The sequence below is a fragment of the Guillardia theta genome (assembly GCF_000315625.1).
Source record: "Guillardia theta CCMP2712 unplaced genomic scaffold GUITHscaffold_50, whole genome shotgun sequence".
Classification (NCBI taxonomy): Eukaryota; class Cryptophyceae; order Pyrenomonadales; family Geminigeraceae; genus Guillardia; species Guillardia theta.
Window position 1 is genome coordinate 1 of NW_005434624.1, and position 16,499 is coordinate 16,499.

At 56.7% G+C, this 16,499-nt stretch overlaps 7 protein-coding genes across 7 annotated transcripts; 4 read left to right on the plus strand and 3 right to left on the minus strand.

Annotated features, from left to right (window-relative positions):
- Nucleotides 1–46: 46 nt before the first annotated feature.
- GUITHDRAFT_140907 (hypothetical protein) lies at nt 47–2,124 on the minus strand (the record flags this gene model as incomplete). Its single annotated transcript, XM_005829663.1, has 7 exons — nt 47–92; nt 194–240; nt 282–333; nt 484–1,149; nt 1,197–1,256; nt 1,360–1,437; nt 1,618–2,124. Coding segments are annotated over 7 exons (1,456 nt in total), but the record flags the coding sequence as incomplete, so codon positions are not given.
- Nucleotides 2,125–4,378: 2,254 nt separating this feature from the next.
- Nucleotides 4,379–4,863, plus strand: GUITHDRAFT_111110 (hypothetical protein; the record flags this gene model as incomplete). The annotated part of the gene is made up of 4 exons (XM_005829664.1): nt 4,379–4,405; nt 4,594–4,677; nt 4,729–4,769; nt 4,812–4,863. The coding sequence occupies 4 exons, from the start codon at nt 4,379–4,381 to the stop codon at nt 4,861–4,863; spliced, it is 204 nt and encodes a 67-aa protein (XP_005829721.1).
- Nucleotides 4,864–4,989: 126 nt separating this feature from the next.
- GUITHDRAFT_111111 (hypothetical protein) lies at nt 4,990–6,909 on the minus strand (the record flags this gene model as incomplete). Its single annotated transcript, XM_005829665.1, has 11 exons — nt 4,990–5,173; nt 5,214–5,252; nt 5,310–5,380; nt 5,428–5,467; nt 5,512–5,581; nt 5,627–5,717; nt 5,780–5,817; nt 6,053–6,099; nt 6,145–6,200; nt 6,251–6,293; nt 6,464–6,909. The coding sequence occupies 11 exons, from the start codon at nt 6,907–6,909 to the stop codon at nt 4,990–4,992; spliced, it is 1,125 nt and encodes a 374-aa protein (XP_005829722.1).
- A 433-nt stretch (nt 6,910–7,342) lies between these two features.
- On the plus strand, nt 7,343–8,376 carry GUITHDRAFT_140909 (hypothetical protein; the record flags this gene model as incomplete). The annotated part of the gene is made up of 6 exons (XM_005829666.1): nt 7,343–7,436; nt 7,481–7,557; nt 7,599–7,702; nt 7,747–7,930; nt 7,974–8,034; nt 8,078–8,376. The coding sequence occupies 6 exons, from the start codon at nt 7,343–7,345 to the stop codon at nt 8,374–8,376; spliced, it is 819 nt and encodes a 272-aa protein (XP_005829723.1).
- Nucleotides 8,377–8,804: 428 nt separating this feature from the next.
- GUITHDRAFT_164010 (hypothetical protein) lies at nt 8,805–10,132 on the minus strand (the record flags this gene model as incomplete). Its single annotated transcript, XM_005829667.1, has 8 exons — nt 10,049–10,132; nt 9,667–9,978; nt 9,517–9,624; nt 9,424–9,469; nt 9,339–9,382; nt 9,237–9,296; nt 9,093–9,194; nt 8,805–8,851 (listed from the first exon to the last, which is right to left on the minus strand). Coding segments are annotated over exons 1-8 (756 nt in total), but the record flags the coding sequence as incomplete, so codon positions are not given.
- Nucleotides 10,133–10,208: 76 nt separating this feature from the next.
- Nucleotides 10,209–10,982, plus strand: GUITHDRAFT_111114 (hypothetical protein; the record flags this gene model as incomplete). The annotated part of the gene is made up of 4 exons (XM_005829668.1): nt 10,209–10,313; nt 10,382–10,522; nt 10,575–10,832; nt 10,881–10,982. 4 exons carry the CDS (start codon nt 10,209–10,211, stop codon nt 10,980–10,982), a joined length of 606 nt encoding a protein of 201 aa, XP_005829725.1.
- A 1,191-nt stretch (nt 10,983–12,173) lies between these two features.
- Nucleotides 12,174–16,430, plus strand: GUITHDRAFT_111115 (hypothetical protein; the record flags this gene model as incomplete). The annotated part of the gene is made up of 7 exons (XM_005829669.1): nt 12,174–13,847; nt 14,159–14,194; nt 14,391–14,510; nt 14,554–14,586; nt 14,771–14,916; nt 15,071–15,890; nt 16,233–16,430. 7 exons carry the CDS (start codon nt 12,174–12,176, stop codon nt 16,428–16,430), a joined length of 3,027 nt encoding a protein of 1,008 aa, XP_005829726.1.
- Between the last annotated feature and the right edge of the window lie 69 nt (nt 16,431–16,499).

Genomic DNA, 16,499 nt, shown 5'->3' on the forward strand with positions numbered 1-16,499 from the left:
CCTCCTCCTCCTCCTCCTCGCTTCTTCTTTTCTGCTTCTTCCTCACTTTGTTTGATCTGTCTTGTCTTGTCCTCGTAGAATCGCAGGTGCTCCTGCAGGAACTGCATAGCATGCTCAGCTCTCAGCAGCCTCCTCCCCCCGATTCCTCCCACTCCTCGCTCCTCCTGCTCTTCCTGCTCTTCCTGCTCCTCACCTCTTCATTGAGACTGGGGGAGGCCTGATGCGACTCCTGCGCTTGAGCTGCAAGACTTGAGGATGCGCGACCCCTCCTGCCTCGTCACCTTCGTCGACGGAAGAGGCTGAACGCTCAGAGCTGCCGGAGAGGTCGTACTCCTACCAAAGCCTTAGAGCAGGCGGAGGAGGATGAAGACGAGGACGAGGAAGGGAAAAGAAGAAGAAATGCAAGAGCGAGGACAGAGGAGGAAAGAGTGAATGGAGAGCAGGGCCCGGCAGAGGAGAGGAGAGGAGGAGAATGGAGCTCACCGACTCGGTGCCTAGGAGCATGCCGTCATGGTCCCTCCTCTCGACGTCGATGAGTTTTTCAGGGCTGGCAGAGGGAGGAGGCGAGGGGGCTGAAGTTCGTTTCTGTCTCGCGGGTCTGATGGGAGAGGATGAAGGAAGGTCGCCGTCCGGACTGTTGAGATGAAACTGAGGGAGGAAGGAGGAGGAGGTCAATCCGGAGGGAGACAGGATCTCAGTGCTGTGCGCTTGCGCCTGCTCGGACTCGAACGTCTGCTGCAGCTGAGACCCAACGGCGTTGGCGGATCCTCCCAAGAGAGGAGGGAGGAGAGGCGAGCGAGCTGGAGCAGCAAAGAAAGGAGGAGAGGGAACAGGAGCTGGTGCATGAGTAAAGAAAGGCGAATAGGTAGGGAGAGCAGAAGCAGGAACAGGAGCAGGAGGATAGGCGGGTGAAGGTGGAGCAGGAGCAGGAGCAGGAGCAGGAGCAGGAGCAGGAGCAGGAGCAGGAGCAGGAGCAGGAGTAGGAGAAAGAACAGGAGCAGGAGCAGGAGGAGACGGAGAAGGGTACTGGAGAGCCTTAGCCCCAGGAACGATGCTGGGGATGGATCGCTCTAGGAAGCAGACGACGAGGGAGAAATCGTCGTTGAGCGGCTGGAGCAGGAGCGGCTTTCTGACGGCGATCTCAACGATCTGCATGCAGCATCAGCATCCTACGTGTCGCCTCCTCCCCCTCCCACCGTTCCCGGCTGCCCCAACAATCTTGTCTGCACTTCGTTGGCGGTGTCGAACTCGACATACTGGCGAATGTGAGAGAGAGGAGGGAGAAGGCAAGGCAGGAGGACGAGGAGGACGAGGAGAGGACCACGGCGACGACGAGGAGCAGGAGGGGCCTCTTCTCACCTGTTTGTCAATGAAGATGATGGCATCCCCGACGTCGATCTTCTTGCTCATGTCAGCCGGAGAGTTGGGTATGATGCCCTGCAGTAGGCGCTTACAGACCAGGCTGCTACTCATCCTCCTCATCCTTATCCTCCTCATCCTCCTCATCCTCATCCTCCTCATCATCCTCATCATCCTTATCATCCTTATCATCCTCCTCCTCATCATCCTCATCATCATCCTCATCATCCTTATCATCCTTATCATCTTCCTCCTCACCTTCACCGTGCAGTTGGGAGGCCCCAAGACGAGGCCGACAGAGGCGATGTGGTTCTTGGTGCTGATAGAGGAGGAGGTCAAATCTCCTGCGAGAGGAGAAGGGGTGACGGTCGCTTGCAGGGCACTTCTATGAGGGCTGCCACTAAGATCCGCCATCGGTTGCTTCATGTCATCCTCTCTCTGAAGCCATGAATGCGCCTCTACGCTCTTCGTGTCCTGCAACAAGCTCGATCGCTGAAAGAGCTCGGCAGGGCTGATTGGAGGAGGAAGATCGCTGTCGACGACTACCTGGCTCTTCATGGCACTGGAGGGAGTGTCCAAGTCTCTGCTCGGAGTCTTGGAAGCATGCTGAGAGACCTGAGCAGGTCCTGTCCTTCCGCTGAACATGGTCTTGAGCCTGCGATGCCTGGAGGAGAGGAGGAAGAGGAGGACGAAGAGCATGATGATGCCGAGGAGGACTAGACCTCCGACAACGCAGACGATGAGAATGATCTTGTCCTGCTGCATCTTCCTCGTCTCAAAATCTCTAGCTCATCTGCAGCCTCCTCTTCCTCCCCTCTCTTCCTCCCCTAGCTCTCTCCCCTCTCTGCATCCTCCCAGTCGCTTCCCCAATCCTCGCAAGCCTTTCAGGTTTCAACTGCTCAGTGAGCCCTACATCCCTCCTCCCCTCTCATGAACTTCTACATCCCTCCTCCCCTCTCAGACCCCTACCGTCCTCAGCCGCCGCGGTCAGTGCCCGGCCGGGCCCGGCGAGTCCCAGGGCGGGTCCTCCCGCCCCTCTCACTCTCATGACCAGTCCTCCCCTCCGTCGGAGTCATAACCCCTACACCCGGGGCCGCCAGTCAGGTTCGCCCGGCGCGGCGGGCGCCTCCGACTCGGGCGACCGGCGTGGCATCATGATCCGAGCCCCCGCCGCCGGGGCTTTCATCACTGATCCGATGACCCGCCGGCCGCCTACACCCCACCGGTGACCCCCCACTCATGACGGCTGACCCCTGCACCCCCGAGGCCCGGGAGGGAGGCAGCGGCCGCCGATCATAGCCGCCGCTCCGCCACTCAGCGCCTGAGGCTCCCGGAGGCGCCGAGGCTGATTGCCATCACCAAGACTCGCTGGCAAGTCACTGAGAGGAGACTCGTTAGCATCCCTGAGTCAAGGACCGTCCAACAGACTCTGTAAGAAGTTTCGGTTCAGCATCGGACTCAATGAAACGGCGGCGACTCGCCGCAAGCCTCTCACACTCATCGGACAAAGTCGGAATATCCTTACATGATGCTCAAATTCGGCAGGCTGAAACAAGAACATTCAAGATCCGTGCAATCCAAACCTGATGTATCATGTTTAACGCTCTTTGATGTTCGATCTTAGTGCCGTCGCTGTATCATCGTATGCCCACAACATGCGCTGTTCTTCCGAGGGTATGCAAAGCGGCTACAAAGAGAGACGCCAAAAAGAGACTCAGCGAGTCACCCAGCTTCTGAGAGACAGAATGGCAGCGATTCCCAGAGCGATAAAATGACATCAATCAACATACTGTACAAGGTGAACCCATCAAGCACTGGCCCAGGTTACATCAATTCCAACGATTCGACATCAATTACTTCTATTCATTATCATTCCTTCTGAAATCAATAGTCCAATGCGTTGGCAAACTTGACGTTGTTTGAAAAGAGCTTGGCGATGCAATACTTCACCTCTCCTGCCAGTCAATTTCAGCGACTAACAGGCTTATGTAAAACCAAAAGATGCAAGCAACACAAAATTTGAGAGCAGAGGTCAAACATGACAAGAAAAATGCTGAATCAATCATCATTTTAGGAAGAGAATACTAAGAATCAATCATCATTTCAGCAAGCGAAAGTTCTGAAACACCAGAGGACTAAGCACATGCTCAATCAGTCAGAATTCTTGCAACAAAGAGGTTTCAAGCATGCACAATTCAACATCAGACGGAGGGAGAACTTCAAAACAGAGCCTTGCTCGTAACCGAAGCACGATTGTTACCTTCGGTCACAAAGGAGGAAGCGCAATAATTCAAAGCAAACACTTTCTGTCGGCGCTCAGAGGCGCCATCGAGGTAGAGCTCTTGAGTGGTCTGAGCGGCGACATTCTTCTCGTAGAGGGCAAACATGATGGGGTTGTGCGTCAGGTATCAGAAAGGCGGAGGTATCTGCTGCTGCTCTTGCTCCTCGTCTCTTCCCTCTTGTCGTCCTCGCCCTCCTTCCTTCACTTCGCTGCTTCCAGTCTAAAAGCGGCTCCGGTGGTTACATCCGTTACATTTGACGGTTGGTCATCGTTGATGGTCGTTATTTCCGTTAAAAGACCCAGGATGACCCCTTGCTGATAGTACCCCTCACCTCTACTCGGAACTACCCCTACCTATCCTTGTGTGGGCTGACCTACCCCTGTGTGATTCCAAAGGCGAAAGGGCAAACCATGCACTCGCTGCTTATCAACATTCCGGTAAGAGAGGAGAGGAGAGGAGAGGAGAGGAGAGGAGAGGAGAGGAGAGGAGAGGAGAGGAGAGGAGAGGAGAGGAGAGGAGAGGAGAGGAGAGGAGAGGAGAGGAGAGGAGAGGAGAGGAGAGGTGAGGAGGGGTGAGGAGAGGAGCGAAGAGGAGGGCAGGAGAGGAGAGGAGAGGAGAGGAGAGGAAATTGTGTGGACAAGGTATGAATGAAAAAGGAACGGCTCAGTCACGGGTATTGGGTATTGGAAGGAGAGGACCAGACAGGCAGCAGAGCAGAACAGAGCGGTTACCAGACGATGAAGCGGAGAAAGAACATGAAGCGGGTTAGAGACCTCACACGCGCATAACATGAAAAAAGAGGATATTGAAATGATCAGTTTGACAAGAAACGAGATTTGTTGATACCAGTCCAGAGGATTTATACAGGACAACAGAAAAATTCGTTATGAATTTGAGCACATCTCTGCTATTTCATGTCAAGTCAATTGGTGTTGGTCTCATGTCGATTCAGGTCACTAGAACGGGACTGGTGGAAGCAAACCGCGGCTTTCAAGATCACATGTTCAAGCTCTATACGGGCCAGTCACTGAAGCAGGTGATTGATCCGTCTCATTTCTTGGATGTCCCTCAACGAATGCCTGCACAGCGACACATCGATCACGCGTCGCAGAGCATCGGTGGTAGCAGGTGAGAGAAGGAGTGGGAGGAGGAGAAATGATGGCGTCATAGGGGGGTCGATCGCTTCGGCATTCCCCGCGGAGGAGCAGTCATCGACATTTAAAGGACCATGTAGACGTTGGTGGTGTAATATGATCGATCCGTTTCAAAGGCTTCTCCCCTCGTGGTCCCTCACACCTACCATGCTAGTCGCGCCCCTCACATACACAGTCAGGCTGGTCTATCCTGACTAGACTGACTGAGTCAAGCAGGCGTGAAGGTTTGACTCCGTGAAGGATGCGAGCGCGCTGAGACGTTGTGAGGGAGAGACAAGTGCAGGCAGCGCGAGGACCTCCTTCAGTGCCTCGTGCTCCCTGGCGTCGAACCTCCCGCGATCACCTCCCTCCCCTTCCCTCGGGTTGGCGATGATGACCCTGCAGCTCGTCACGATCGCACGTGAGGCAATCAGCTCACCGATTCTCCGGCGTGACGGTCGCGGGGACCATTCGCAGACTGCAGATGAAGCCTCTCTCCTGCTATCCGCCTCACCGCCGCTCTCAGCACTCGTACCTCACATGCAACGAGCCAATCCTCGCGATGTCAACGAAGTGCGCGAGCGGAACCTCGAGGAGGCTGGCAGCCTGCGAGGGTCAGGGGTCTGTCAGGCGGCAGAGAAGTGCGAGCATACATGGCGGACGCGGCCGTTGAAGCGATCGGCATGGCAGCACCTGGAGGATGAGGTGACGCACAACAGAGGGCCCTAATGCATCACGGCATGACAGCAAACGACACGCTCCTCTCCACGCACGCGTCCATGATCACATCAGTGAGGTAGTTACAGGCTGCATGGCGTCATCAGGAGCTGTAGAGCAGGAGGTCTTTCGCACCATGGATGGCAAACACACGAACCCCTTGCCTGGCTTCATGCGAAGGAGCTTGAGAGTCGAGGAGAGCAGGAAGCGTCTCTGCTATGTCGCCCTGTGGGAGATGAGAAGTGACTGGAGCAAGGAGGCAGGAGGAGGGGGGATAGGAGGGGGGACCTCGGCGAACTTCACTTGCGCGACTTGAGGTAGCAGACCTGACGCATCATCAGACGAGGAGCAGCCTATGGAGCTTAACCAGCTAGTTGGAAAGACTGCAGGAGGTTGGCGGCTGACGGAGGAAAGTGAATATCTGTGATGAAGACCCTCTAGCTCCTTGTGAACGAGACGAAAGCGCGACGTCGCTTCCTCACCTCACATTTCCGCATAGCGAGCAGAATGAGCCCTCTCAACATGTCAGCTCCAGCGAGGTCTCGACGAGTGTGCAGGTACCGAAGAGTCCATGTCCGCTACAGCAATCCACCGCTGTCATGCACCCCCTGAACAGGCTCAGATGACTGTCGACTTGCGTTACCTCTGCTCACTTCTTCAGCAGAGGAGTCTCCACCTTCTTGAGGAACGCGAAGGCTTCGTCCACCTCCTGCTCGTCTCCCCTCATCCTTCCGCCCCCTCCTCCCCGCGTCTCTCTACCTTCTTGCATGGCTTGGGTCTGGGCGCGTCAAGGTAGGCGCCCCTGAAAGAGGCGAGGGTGTGAGAGGAGGGGAGGGAGAGAGAGAGAGAGAAGAAGAAGAAGAAGAAGAGAGGAGAGGAGGGGAGAGAAGGGGAGAGGATCGAAGAGGAGAGGAGAGGAGAGGAGAGGAGAGGAGAGGAGAGGAGAGGAGAGGAGAGGAGGGTTGTGCTCACCAGATTCTCTCAGATATTGTCTTTCTAGGCGTGAAGGTTCTGGACAGCATGGAAGTAGAAGCAGCAGGAGACTCCTTGCCATCAGCACTAACGCCCTCGACGTTTCGAACATCGGAGGGTGGAGGGTCTCGAGCAGAGCTTGCGCCTGGCTGCTCGTGCCTTGATTGAGGTGCTGTGTATGTGTAGCGGATGGAGCACCGCAGCCACCTCCTCCTCAACCTCGACCTGAACGAGCTTTCCTCCCAGTTCCAGAGATTCATGCAGCGACCCTGCCCTCCCCCTCGCACGAGAAAGTCATCGATCCTCTTGTCAATGGCATGTTGCCGAAGACAGCTCTGCTGGAGACTCTCTTCCTCCTCCATGGCCTCGCCCCTCGCATCCCTCACAGTCAGCCATGCCCTCTTGGCCCTCCCGCCATGCCCTCCCCTACGCCCTTGCCCCGACATGGATTTGTTGGTTTAGATACGAGATCCTGGAGTTTAGCGAGGGTTTGGCTCTACAGGGATTAGTTTGCAATAGCGTCTCATCAAAGGGAACATGGCAAGGGGGGCGGGGTGGGAGGTAGGGGAGGAGGGCAGCAGGGTGAGAGCGAAGGCATGGCATGCTGGTATGAAGGAAACATGAGCAATGGTGTGAAAGAGAGGATGACGATGTTGAGGGAAAGAGAAGGAAAAGGCGAGGAAGAAATAAGATGAATGTTAGTGAGGATGGGGAGTGAACTGATGGGAGGTGATGGTGATAGCGAGGTGGTCGGGTGAAGATAAGGGAGGATCATGTTGGCAGTAAATCCAGTCTTGAAGCTGCAAGACTGGAGTAGGAGGACATCTTTGCTCACTGTCGCTGTGACCTGCAGGTTTTCTTGTCGCGCATCGGAGCAGCATGCTCTCGTCCACCTGCGTCGCTCCCTCCACCTCATCTCCATCCTCCTCATCTCTACGAGGAGGTGGTGGTGGTGGCACAGACAAGCCGAGAAGTGAGGGCGACTCCCCTCCTTTCCTCCTTGATCTCTTTGACCAGGCGTGCTCACGGGAAATTATTCTTCTGCCGCCATGTTCATGGACTTCGCCGTGTTCTGCATGACCATCTACTGCGAGGTCCGGGCTGCTCGATATCTGGTTTCTGCGTCTCATTGCAGCAGCGCTTGAAGCAGGAGCAAGAAAGTGCTCGCAGAGAGAAGACAAGGGAGGTGATGGGGCTGGCAAGGTTCTATGCCGAGAAGGACCCGCCGGACTACTCGAGGTCAGAGGAGAGGTGGAGAAGGTGGTTGTGTGAATCAGCCGCAGAGCAGCAGAGGCGTACGGCCAGGCAGCAGCGATGGGAGACGAGCTTGCGCGTTACAACCTTGCTGTGCTCTACCTACACGTCCGAACGCACAAACGACTCGCCTGCTCTGACTGCACGCAGGGGGTCGGGGTAGATCAAGATTCGCAACTCGCAGCCTCGCTGCTGGCTAAAGCAGCAGAGCAGGTGGAGGAAGCAAAGGCGAGACTCCTGCTCACCCGCCTGGCAGAACCTGCCGGACGCCTCCTACCTGCTCGGCACCATGCACGTGCGGGGGCTGGGAGTTGAAAGTGAGCGCGAGGCTGATCGAGCGGAGCTGATGCGCACGTGCAGGGGACGCAGAGAAGGCGGTGAAGCTGTTCGAGCAGGCGGCAGCGATGGGTCAGCCTGAGCGTGAAGGCCAGGGATGTGACAAGCCCGCAGGACACGAGCACGCGATCGAAGCTCTTGCCGACTGCCATGCAAGGGGAATCGGAACCCGTCGATCGTTGCTCCGAGCAGCACAGCTGTTCTCGTACGCTTCATGGAGGAGGAGGAGGAGGACTAATGTTTGCGATAGGGAAGCCGACCAAGCGAAGGGTCGAGAGCGACAGGTTAGAGGACACGTGGGAGGACACGATGAGCTGATGTAAGCAATGCAGTATGATACTGTCAAATTCGCAGAGGTGCAGAATGAGGAGGAGGAGGAGGAGGCAGAAGGGGAAGAGAATAAGGGGAAGAAGGAAGGGAAGGAGAAAAAGGAAGAGGAGCAGGAGAGGAAGGAGAAGGTTGAAGAGGCAAGCGAGGTGAAGGTGAACCAAGACATGAGGTACGTGATCCAAGAGACAACAGCATTTGACGAGAGCACAGAAGGGCGGGAAGCACGGAGGAGGAAGCGAGCTTTGACTTTTCAGAGTCTCTCGACCCCGAGCTGAAGTTCTCGAATGATTGACATCTGCTACCTCTTTCCCTCTCTTGCCTTACCGTACTTGCTGTCTCAGACCCTGTCCCTCACTGCTCCTCCTATCCATCCCCCCCCTCCTCCTTGAGCAGATTCTGCATGCATTCGAGAAGGCCGTATAGCTCCAGCTCCTGTGCTAACCGAGCGGAAGTTTGACATCGAATCACCTGTGCGGCGAGTGACTAAGTAGGAGGAGGAAAAGGAGGAGGGACGCAGAGGGAGAGGCGGGTGGAGGAGGGAGGGAGAGCGGGGGGCAGGGGAGGAAGAGGGAGAGGCGGGTGGAGGAGGGAGGGAGAGCGGGGGGCAGGGGAGGAAGAGGGAGAGGCGGGTGGAGGAGGGAGGGAGAGCGGGGGGAGGGGAGGAAGAGGGAGGGGAAGGGGGAGGGTTTAGGGTATAGGGTTTAGGCACCTCGAAGGAGGCGGTGAGAGCGGTGGCCTCCTCCACCTTCCCGTCGTGAATGACCTGAAGCATTCGCTCCTTGCATCGTCTACCGCGACTATCCACATCCACCTGCTCCTCCGTCATGCCTGGCCGGTGCTCTCTCCTCCTCACCTGCTGGGTCCTGTGCAAGTGGAGGTATCTCGAGACCCTGTCCTCATCTCCTCTAACAACCTGGAACCTCCGTCACGGAGAGGAGAAGGAGGAGGAGGAAACCAGGTAGATGAGACGCTTCCACATGAAGAGTTTTCCCTGCAGACCTGCCATGGTTCAGTCGCAAGACAAGCGGAGGGAGGGGGACCGAGCTCGAGAATCCAGCCGCTGATGGTGCGCGTGTACCTCCTCTCCTGACCGACCAAGTTACCACAGCCAAGAACATGAGACATCGAACGACCTCGCGCATGTGATCTACTTTCAACACGCAGACACGGTGAGAAGAGGAGGAAGAAGAAGGGGTTGGTCGAGGAGGAGGGGGAGTATAGTTTGTTGAGCTGATCTCCTGCTGGTGTAGTCTTGAGGGTCTCTCAGAGCAGATTCAACTGACCTCATGGTACTCGTCGTGCGCCTCCTTCATCCTCTGCATGACCTCCGCCATGCACTCACTCCCTGCCGTCTCATCGACGCTCTTCCTAAGCGTCTCGTTTAGGGCCGCGTGCTCCTTTCGGTCCACCCCCGTCGCTATCAGCTCGCAGTCAGGCTTTACCAGGGGATAAGACTCGCCGAGGAGGAAGACGATGCGGAGCTTGCAGGAGCTGACTGAGCTGACCAGGTCGAAGGTCAGCCGAAACTTCTGCTGCGATCCCTCGTCCTCCCATCCCTCAACGGCTACTTCATCCCCGAAAATCGCCATGGCAACCTGCATAATCCATGAAACTCAAGCGAGTACGTTCCTCCTCCTCTCCTTCCTCTCCCCCTCTTTCGCTCACCTCCACCTCTTCTTGTCGTCGTTGCTCCGCCTCCTCCATGGCTCTCTCCTCCCCGTTGCCGCTACCTCGCCATGGCAGTCACCCCGCATCCCTAGGACGAGTCTGCTGTCCTTGTACTACCTCTGAGGCGGACCCTGGAAGTGAGCTTCGTCGCCCCGTCATGGCGTCGGGGGTGCGGTGGGAGGAGGCGAAGGAGGACGTGCGGCCGTTGAACGAGATGCCGCACGACATGGCGAAGCAGATCCTCACGATCGCACGCGAAGAGGTGCTTACCTCCTTCCATGCCGCCATGCCGCCATGCCGCCATGCTGCAATGCTAATGCCTGTAGCCAGATTCTCCATGGCCGCGATGCTCTCCGAAGTTTGGATGGACTTGCTGAAGAGCAGGGGATGGATGTAGACAGGCTGTGTGCAATCACTGATGCCATCGTCTTCATCGTCATGGAAGCGGCGAAGTGCAAGATGAGCGAGCAGGTGAGGGGGTGTGGTCGCGAGGGGGTATGGCTAATGCACGTGTCGTGATCAGGAGTTTCTCAACGTTGTGAGCGGGGTGGGGGTGGAGGAGAGGCTGCAAGAAGAGTTCAGCAGGGTGTATGGAGAGGTCGTCGACTACTCGCGGGAGATATCCTTCAGGCTGCAGCATGAACTCCCTTCCCTCTCCAGCATGCAATGGCGACTCGACGTTCAACTTGGAAGCAGATGCCTGCAAGGACAATGCTCGCCGTCGTTGATGATGAAGTTCGGGGTTGCGAAAGGGAAGGAGACCACAGAGCACCTCGTGCAGGTTCGTTCACCTGCTGGGTGCTATGAAACTGCTGATGGCTTTGACCAGGCTGAAATCTGTGACGTGCAAAAGATTTGCGATGAGATACAGTCTGCGCTGCAAGAAGCCAAGTCAAATCATGCGAGAAAAGTAACGAGATTGCTTAAATGAATGAGGCTGAATCTGTTTGATGGTGAACGTGTACTTCGTCAGTCAACTTTGCAACCAACCTCAGTTCAACCCCTTCCCCTCATTCTCTTGGTTTCGAGTCCTACGAGCTGCTGCCGCTGCTACTTGCCTGCTGGCTCTTCCTCTCTGAGTATCTCCCTCCTCTCTCAGCCCAAGCCTCCTCCGAGCGGTAGTCGTTGTAGCAGCTGTGCCGGGTTGGGGCCCGCGCAGGCTTGGAAGCCTCGGAGTGAGTTCACCAGCACCTGAGAGTCTTCAGTCGCTCTCAGCGATCCGTCGGATAGTGATGGATCGCGTGCCAGCCGTGCCAGTCAGATAGCACCGAGTCAACAACTTGAGACCGTACTCTCCTGTAAACCAAGACGACCCGGGCCTTACGTGTTGCGAGCGGCGGCACTGATGACTCCGAGGCTCGGATGTAGCACCATAGTACGTCAGATGAAGAGGAGTCCAACGGTCCTTCCTAGCCGTCTTGCTAAGGTCCGGGAGTCTCATGTCTGGATGCTTGGGTGACACAGCCTATCTCTCATGTGCTCCTCAATCCTTGTTTCGTGTGCATTAAACTCGGTCCAAAGGTCGGACTCGGGTGAGGTCGATATGAATATCCGAGTGCTGGTACAAGTCTAACAAACTTGTACTCCGTCAGATAGACTTGGCCCGGGGTCGGGCCGTACTACCGCCGTACTAGTAACCGTCTGTAGTGGACCGGCGGGCATGGCCATGTAGAGCAGCCCAGTGTAGCTGACTCGGTAGGTAGCTGAGCCTTGTAGGGACACGGGAATGAGGGGGATGAGTCAGCACGTCAAGTTGACCAACCACGAGTGCCTGCAGGCGACCGGTGAAGAGAAGAGAAGAGAAGAGAAGAGAAGAGAAGAGAAGAGAAGAGAAGAGAAGAGAGGAGAGGAGAGGAGAAGAGAACAGAAGAGAAGAGAAGAGAAGAGAAGAGAAGAGAAGAGAGGCGGAGAGAAGAGAAGAGAAGCAAAGCGAAGCGGAGAGAAGCACAGCACAGCACAGGAGAGAAGAACAGAGAAGAGAAGACCACAACAGAGAGTTGCGACATTGTTGTTCCAAATTCCATCTTGAATTTTTGTTGAAAGGATGAAGACACGCTGTTGATGCTTCATGGGGGGTTGCAGGACTACAAGGGCCGAGGGCCCTCAGCCCCACAGCCTGAACATGGCAGAAGTGAGACAAGAAGAGGAGCTGCCAGGCACCATGCTCAGAGAGGATCAAGAGTCCTCCACCATCTTTCACCTCACTTCCATCTCGCCCGCATCCACCCGCTGGGGGAAGGTGCGAGCTCTTGCTCGTCGACTTGTTGAGAGGTGGGAGTTCATGGCGATGGTGTATGGAGCCATCGCATTTGACAGCATGCTCATGGGCTTCGACGACGCGTCGGTGCAACGTGACCCCTCCTCCCCCTTACATCCTCTCCTCGACTACTCCAACTGGATCGTCATGTCCTTCTTCACCGTTGAGGTCGGGCTCAAGATGTTTGCCTACGGCGTCTACAGCAAGCAGACGGACCAGATGGCAGCAGGCGATAGCATGTCGTCGTTACAAGACGAGGACGAGGACGAGGACACGAAGCACGGGTACTTCTCGAGCAGCTGGAACCTCTTCGACTTCAGCATCGTGTCGCTGTCATGGTTGCTGCTGCTGTACCAGCTCTTCCTCGACAGACGAGCCTCGGGGAAGATAGCGCGGGCCTTGAGGATCGCCAGGCCTCTCAGGGCCTTCCGGGTGCTGGAGGGGACGAGGCACGTGCTCCTTACCTTCCCCAAGGCTATCCTCGACATCCGAGACGTTCTCTCTCTCCTCCTCTTCATCTTCCTCGTCTACGCCATCCTTGGCCTCAACCTCTTCGGCCTCGACGGCAAGTTCCACGGGAGGTGCGTCGTCGAGGGAGGGTACGAGCACGGCACCCACGGCTTTCTCTTGCTGGGGAGATACGACTACTCAGCTCCTGTGTGCGGCTCCTCCTCCTTCTGCCCAGCTGGGTTTCGCTGCAGCTGCAAGGCAGACGTTCTTCCTGACGGGACCCTCCAGCCCCCTCCCTACGCCTTCCAAGACCCTCAGACGGGGGACCCAGGCTGCCTCCGCCAGCCGTCTCCTCGGCCATGGGCGGACGGAGGAGAAACGCGAGGCCCCACGTGCCCCAACTACGGGTTCGCCTGCTTCGACAACTTCGCTGTAGCGATCTTCACGATCTTCACGAGCATCACGATGGACTCGTGGAGCAACACCATGTGGTGGGGGGAGGACGCGACCGACGACTTCATCTCCGTCCTCTACTTCTCTTCTCTGGTCGGCATTGTCGCCTTCAACGTGGTCAACCTCAACACCGCTGTCATCTCTTCCGCCTACCGCAAAGTCCGCGAGGAGGCAAGGGAGGCGAGCAGGGCGCGCGCCAGGAAGCACGTGGAGAGAAAGTCTCGCGTCCTGCAGCTGCAGCTCCGGTTCTCCGAATGGCTGAAGGAGGGCGAGAGGAGGAGGACGCAGCCCCTGAACCAGCTCTCGCTCCTGGCCAGGAAGATCACGACATTTCCGCAAGAGGTGAACGAGTGCGGGGAGCTGCTTCCTTCCGACCTCCTCCACGTCCTTCGCTCCAAGAACGTTCGCGTCTACTTCGGCCCCAGCAGCCATCAGTGGAGGGCCACAGCACGGGACTCGCTGCTCTTCCGCTCCGTCGACCTCCAGGACGGGGAGGAGCCAGCAGTGCGGAGAAAGATCGAGAAGGATGAGGTGATTGGGGAGGGAACGTTCAGCGACGACAACTTCCATGAGCTGCGCGAGCTGCTGGGCTCTCTACATCATGAGGCTGCCGGAAAAAGAAACATCAAGTACCGGGTGATTTCTCCTCCGCCCCGCATTCATTCTCCTCCTACTCATACTCATACTCATACTCATACTCATACTCATACTCATACTCATACTCATACTCATACTCATACTCATACTCATACTCATACTTCTGATATTCTTCGCTTTCCTCTCAGTTCCTTTCATCCTTCTCCTTTCATCGTTGCTCTCCCACCATTTTCTCGTCTCCTCCCTCTGACTTCATCTTCTCCCCCTCTTGCGCTCTTTCCTCCTCAGATGCTGTCCTTTCTCTCTACCTTTCCCTCCGTGCTTGCCACTAGCTGAAGGAGTTTCCGCAGGGAGCGGAGGACGTGTTGTTTGACAAGGTGAAGGAGGTCGGGGGAGGAGGAGAAGCATTGAAAGGCTCCTACAGATCATCCTCACGTTGATTATCCTCAACACCATCCTCCTCGCTCTTGACTACTACGAGGGGATTCCAGTGCAGGCACGTTGAGAGAGGAGGAGGAGGAGGAGGAGGAGGAGGAGGAGGAGGAGGAGGAGGAGGAGGAGGACTGAATGGAGGCCGAGCAGGTACAAGGTGACTTTTTCCCGCAAGACAACTGCTGCGACGAGTCATGCTCGAAACGAGACATCGGCTTGTGCTTCCGCGGTCTCCTCCAGCAACCGGCCAACTGGTCGAGCTTCCTGCTGGTAAGAGATCCGGCACACCTCGTGCGTCTGACAGCTGCTGCAGATCGCCGAAGGTGTCTTTGCGTTCCTGTTCAGCGTGAGATTTCACTCTTCGTCTTGCTCCTATGCTTCTTCTTTCCCTTCCTCATCCTCCTCCTCCCTCCTCGTTCCAACCTTCTTTGCTGTTGTTCCTCCTCTCTGGACTCCTTCTTCCTCCGCTTTCTTTTCTTTCTCTCAGCACTCTGCTGCTCCTCTCGTCCTGCCTCTCACTCTTCCTCCAGCTAGAGGTAGTGCTCAAGGTTGCCTCTTTTGCTTCCTTCCGCAAGTACATCAAGCAGAGGTTCCCTTACAACCTCGCCGACTTCGTCATCGTCATCACCTCTGACTGCATGTACATCATTGCGCTTACATCCACAAGCCTTCTCAGGTTGGATGCCTCCCCCTCCCTCCTCCTCCTGTTCCCTTTTCCTCCCCCTACTCCTCCTCCTCCTCCTCCTCCTCCTCAGTCTTCCTGTCTTCATTCTCCTCCCCCCTCATCCCTCCTCCTATGCTTCCTCCTTTCTTCTCTCACTGTCTGTCAGGATTTCCTTTCTTCGCCTCATTCGCATTCTCCGTGCCTTCCGCCTCTTCTCGCGCTTTCGCCGCCTCCGCATCCTCGTTCAGAAGGCGATCGCGAGCTTCAATGCCATCCTCCACGTCCTCCTCGTCCTTATCCTCTGGCACATCATCGCTGCTCTCCTCGGCATGCAGATCTTCGGCTGCGATGTGCGACGAGACGACGTGTGTGAGCTCGACCAAGGAGGAGGAGGAGGAGGAGGAGTGTGTCCGTCAGGTTGCTCGCTGAGGGTAGGGGATCAGTGTTTCTTCAGCGAGGAGGAGGCGTTCAACTTCTGCCCGTGGGACTCGGACTGGAACTTCAACTCGTTCCGCAACGCCATCATCCTCCTCGTCTTCGTCACCACCGGCGAGAACTGGGTGGACAACATGGAGAAGGGGATGAGGCACACGGAGAGCGTGTGGCCGGGGCTGCTCTACTTCCTCGTCTTCTACATCGTCTCCTTCTACATGCTCCTGAACCTCTTCGTCGGCGTCATCCTCGAGGAGTTTGAGCTCTCCGACGACTCCAAGGAAGGCCTCCAGGTCGGCGCCTTCCGCGTCTCGATCCTCAAGACGATCAAGAGGAGGAGGAGGAGGAGGAGGAGGAGAAGCATGGTCTCTTCCGCTGGAGGAACTAGCGAGCACGGCGAGCAGGTTGTCTCCTCGCAGACAAACTTCACCGGCATGATCGATGGCCTCGTCGCCTTCACTGCCAACCCCGAGCAAGCGCCGCTGTCCCCCTCCCTCTCACAGTCCGGCCGTGAAGCGCAGCGCGACAGCATGGGGATGGAGGAGGAGGAGGAGGTAAGGAGAGCGCACCATGGCAGCATGTACTGAGAGAGCAGCAGGAGGCTCAAGCGAAGGGGTCAGAGGAGGACTACTTCTCCCTAGGGCTGCTTCCTCCTCCCACTCCTAACGCTCGATTCCCTGATGCCCCTCGCAACCTTCGCTCCTACGCACGCGCTATCGTTAGAAGTGCCTGGTTCGAGCGACTCATCCTCCTCGCCATCGTCCTGGTACCTCCCCTCCTCCTTCTCCTCCTCCTCCTCCCCTCCTCTTCCTTCCCCGCCTCCTCCTGCCCTTTCGTCCTTCACTCTCTTCATCTCTCTCCTCCCTCTTTCTTTTCCTCGCCTCACATCATCGCAGTCTGCTGTGATTCTCTTCATGGAGTCGCCTGTCTCGCAGTACTCGTCTCTCTCCTCCCACACGTCTCACCTCGCCGACTACGTCTTCTTCACCATCTTCCTCCTCGAGTTTCTTCTCAAGATCATTGACCTCGGCGTCTACTGGGAGCATCCGAACGCTTTCTTCCGTCTCTCCTGGAACATCCTTGACTTCCTGTGAGAACCTCCTCTCTCCTCCCTCCTCCCTCCTCCCTCCTCTCTCCTCTCTCCTCTCTCCTCTCTCCTCTCT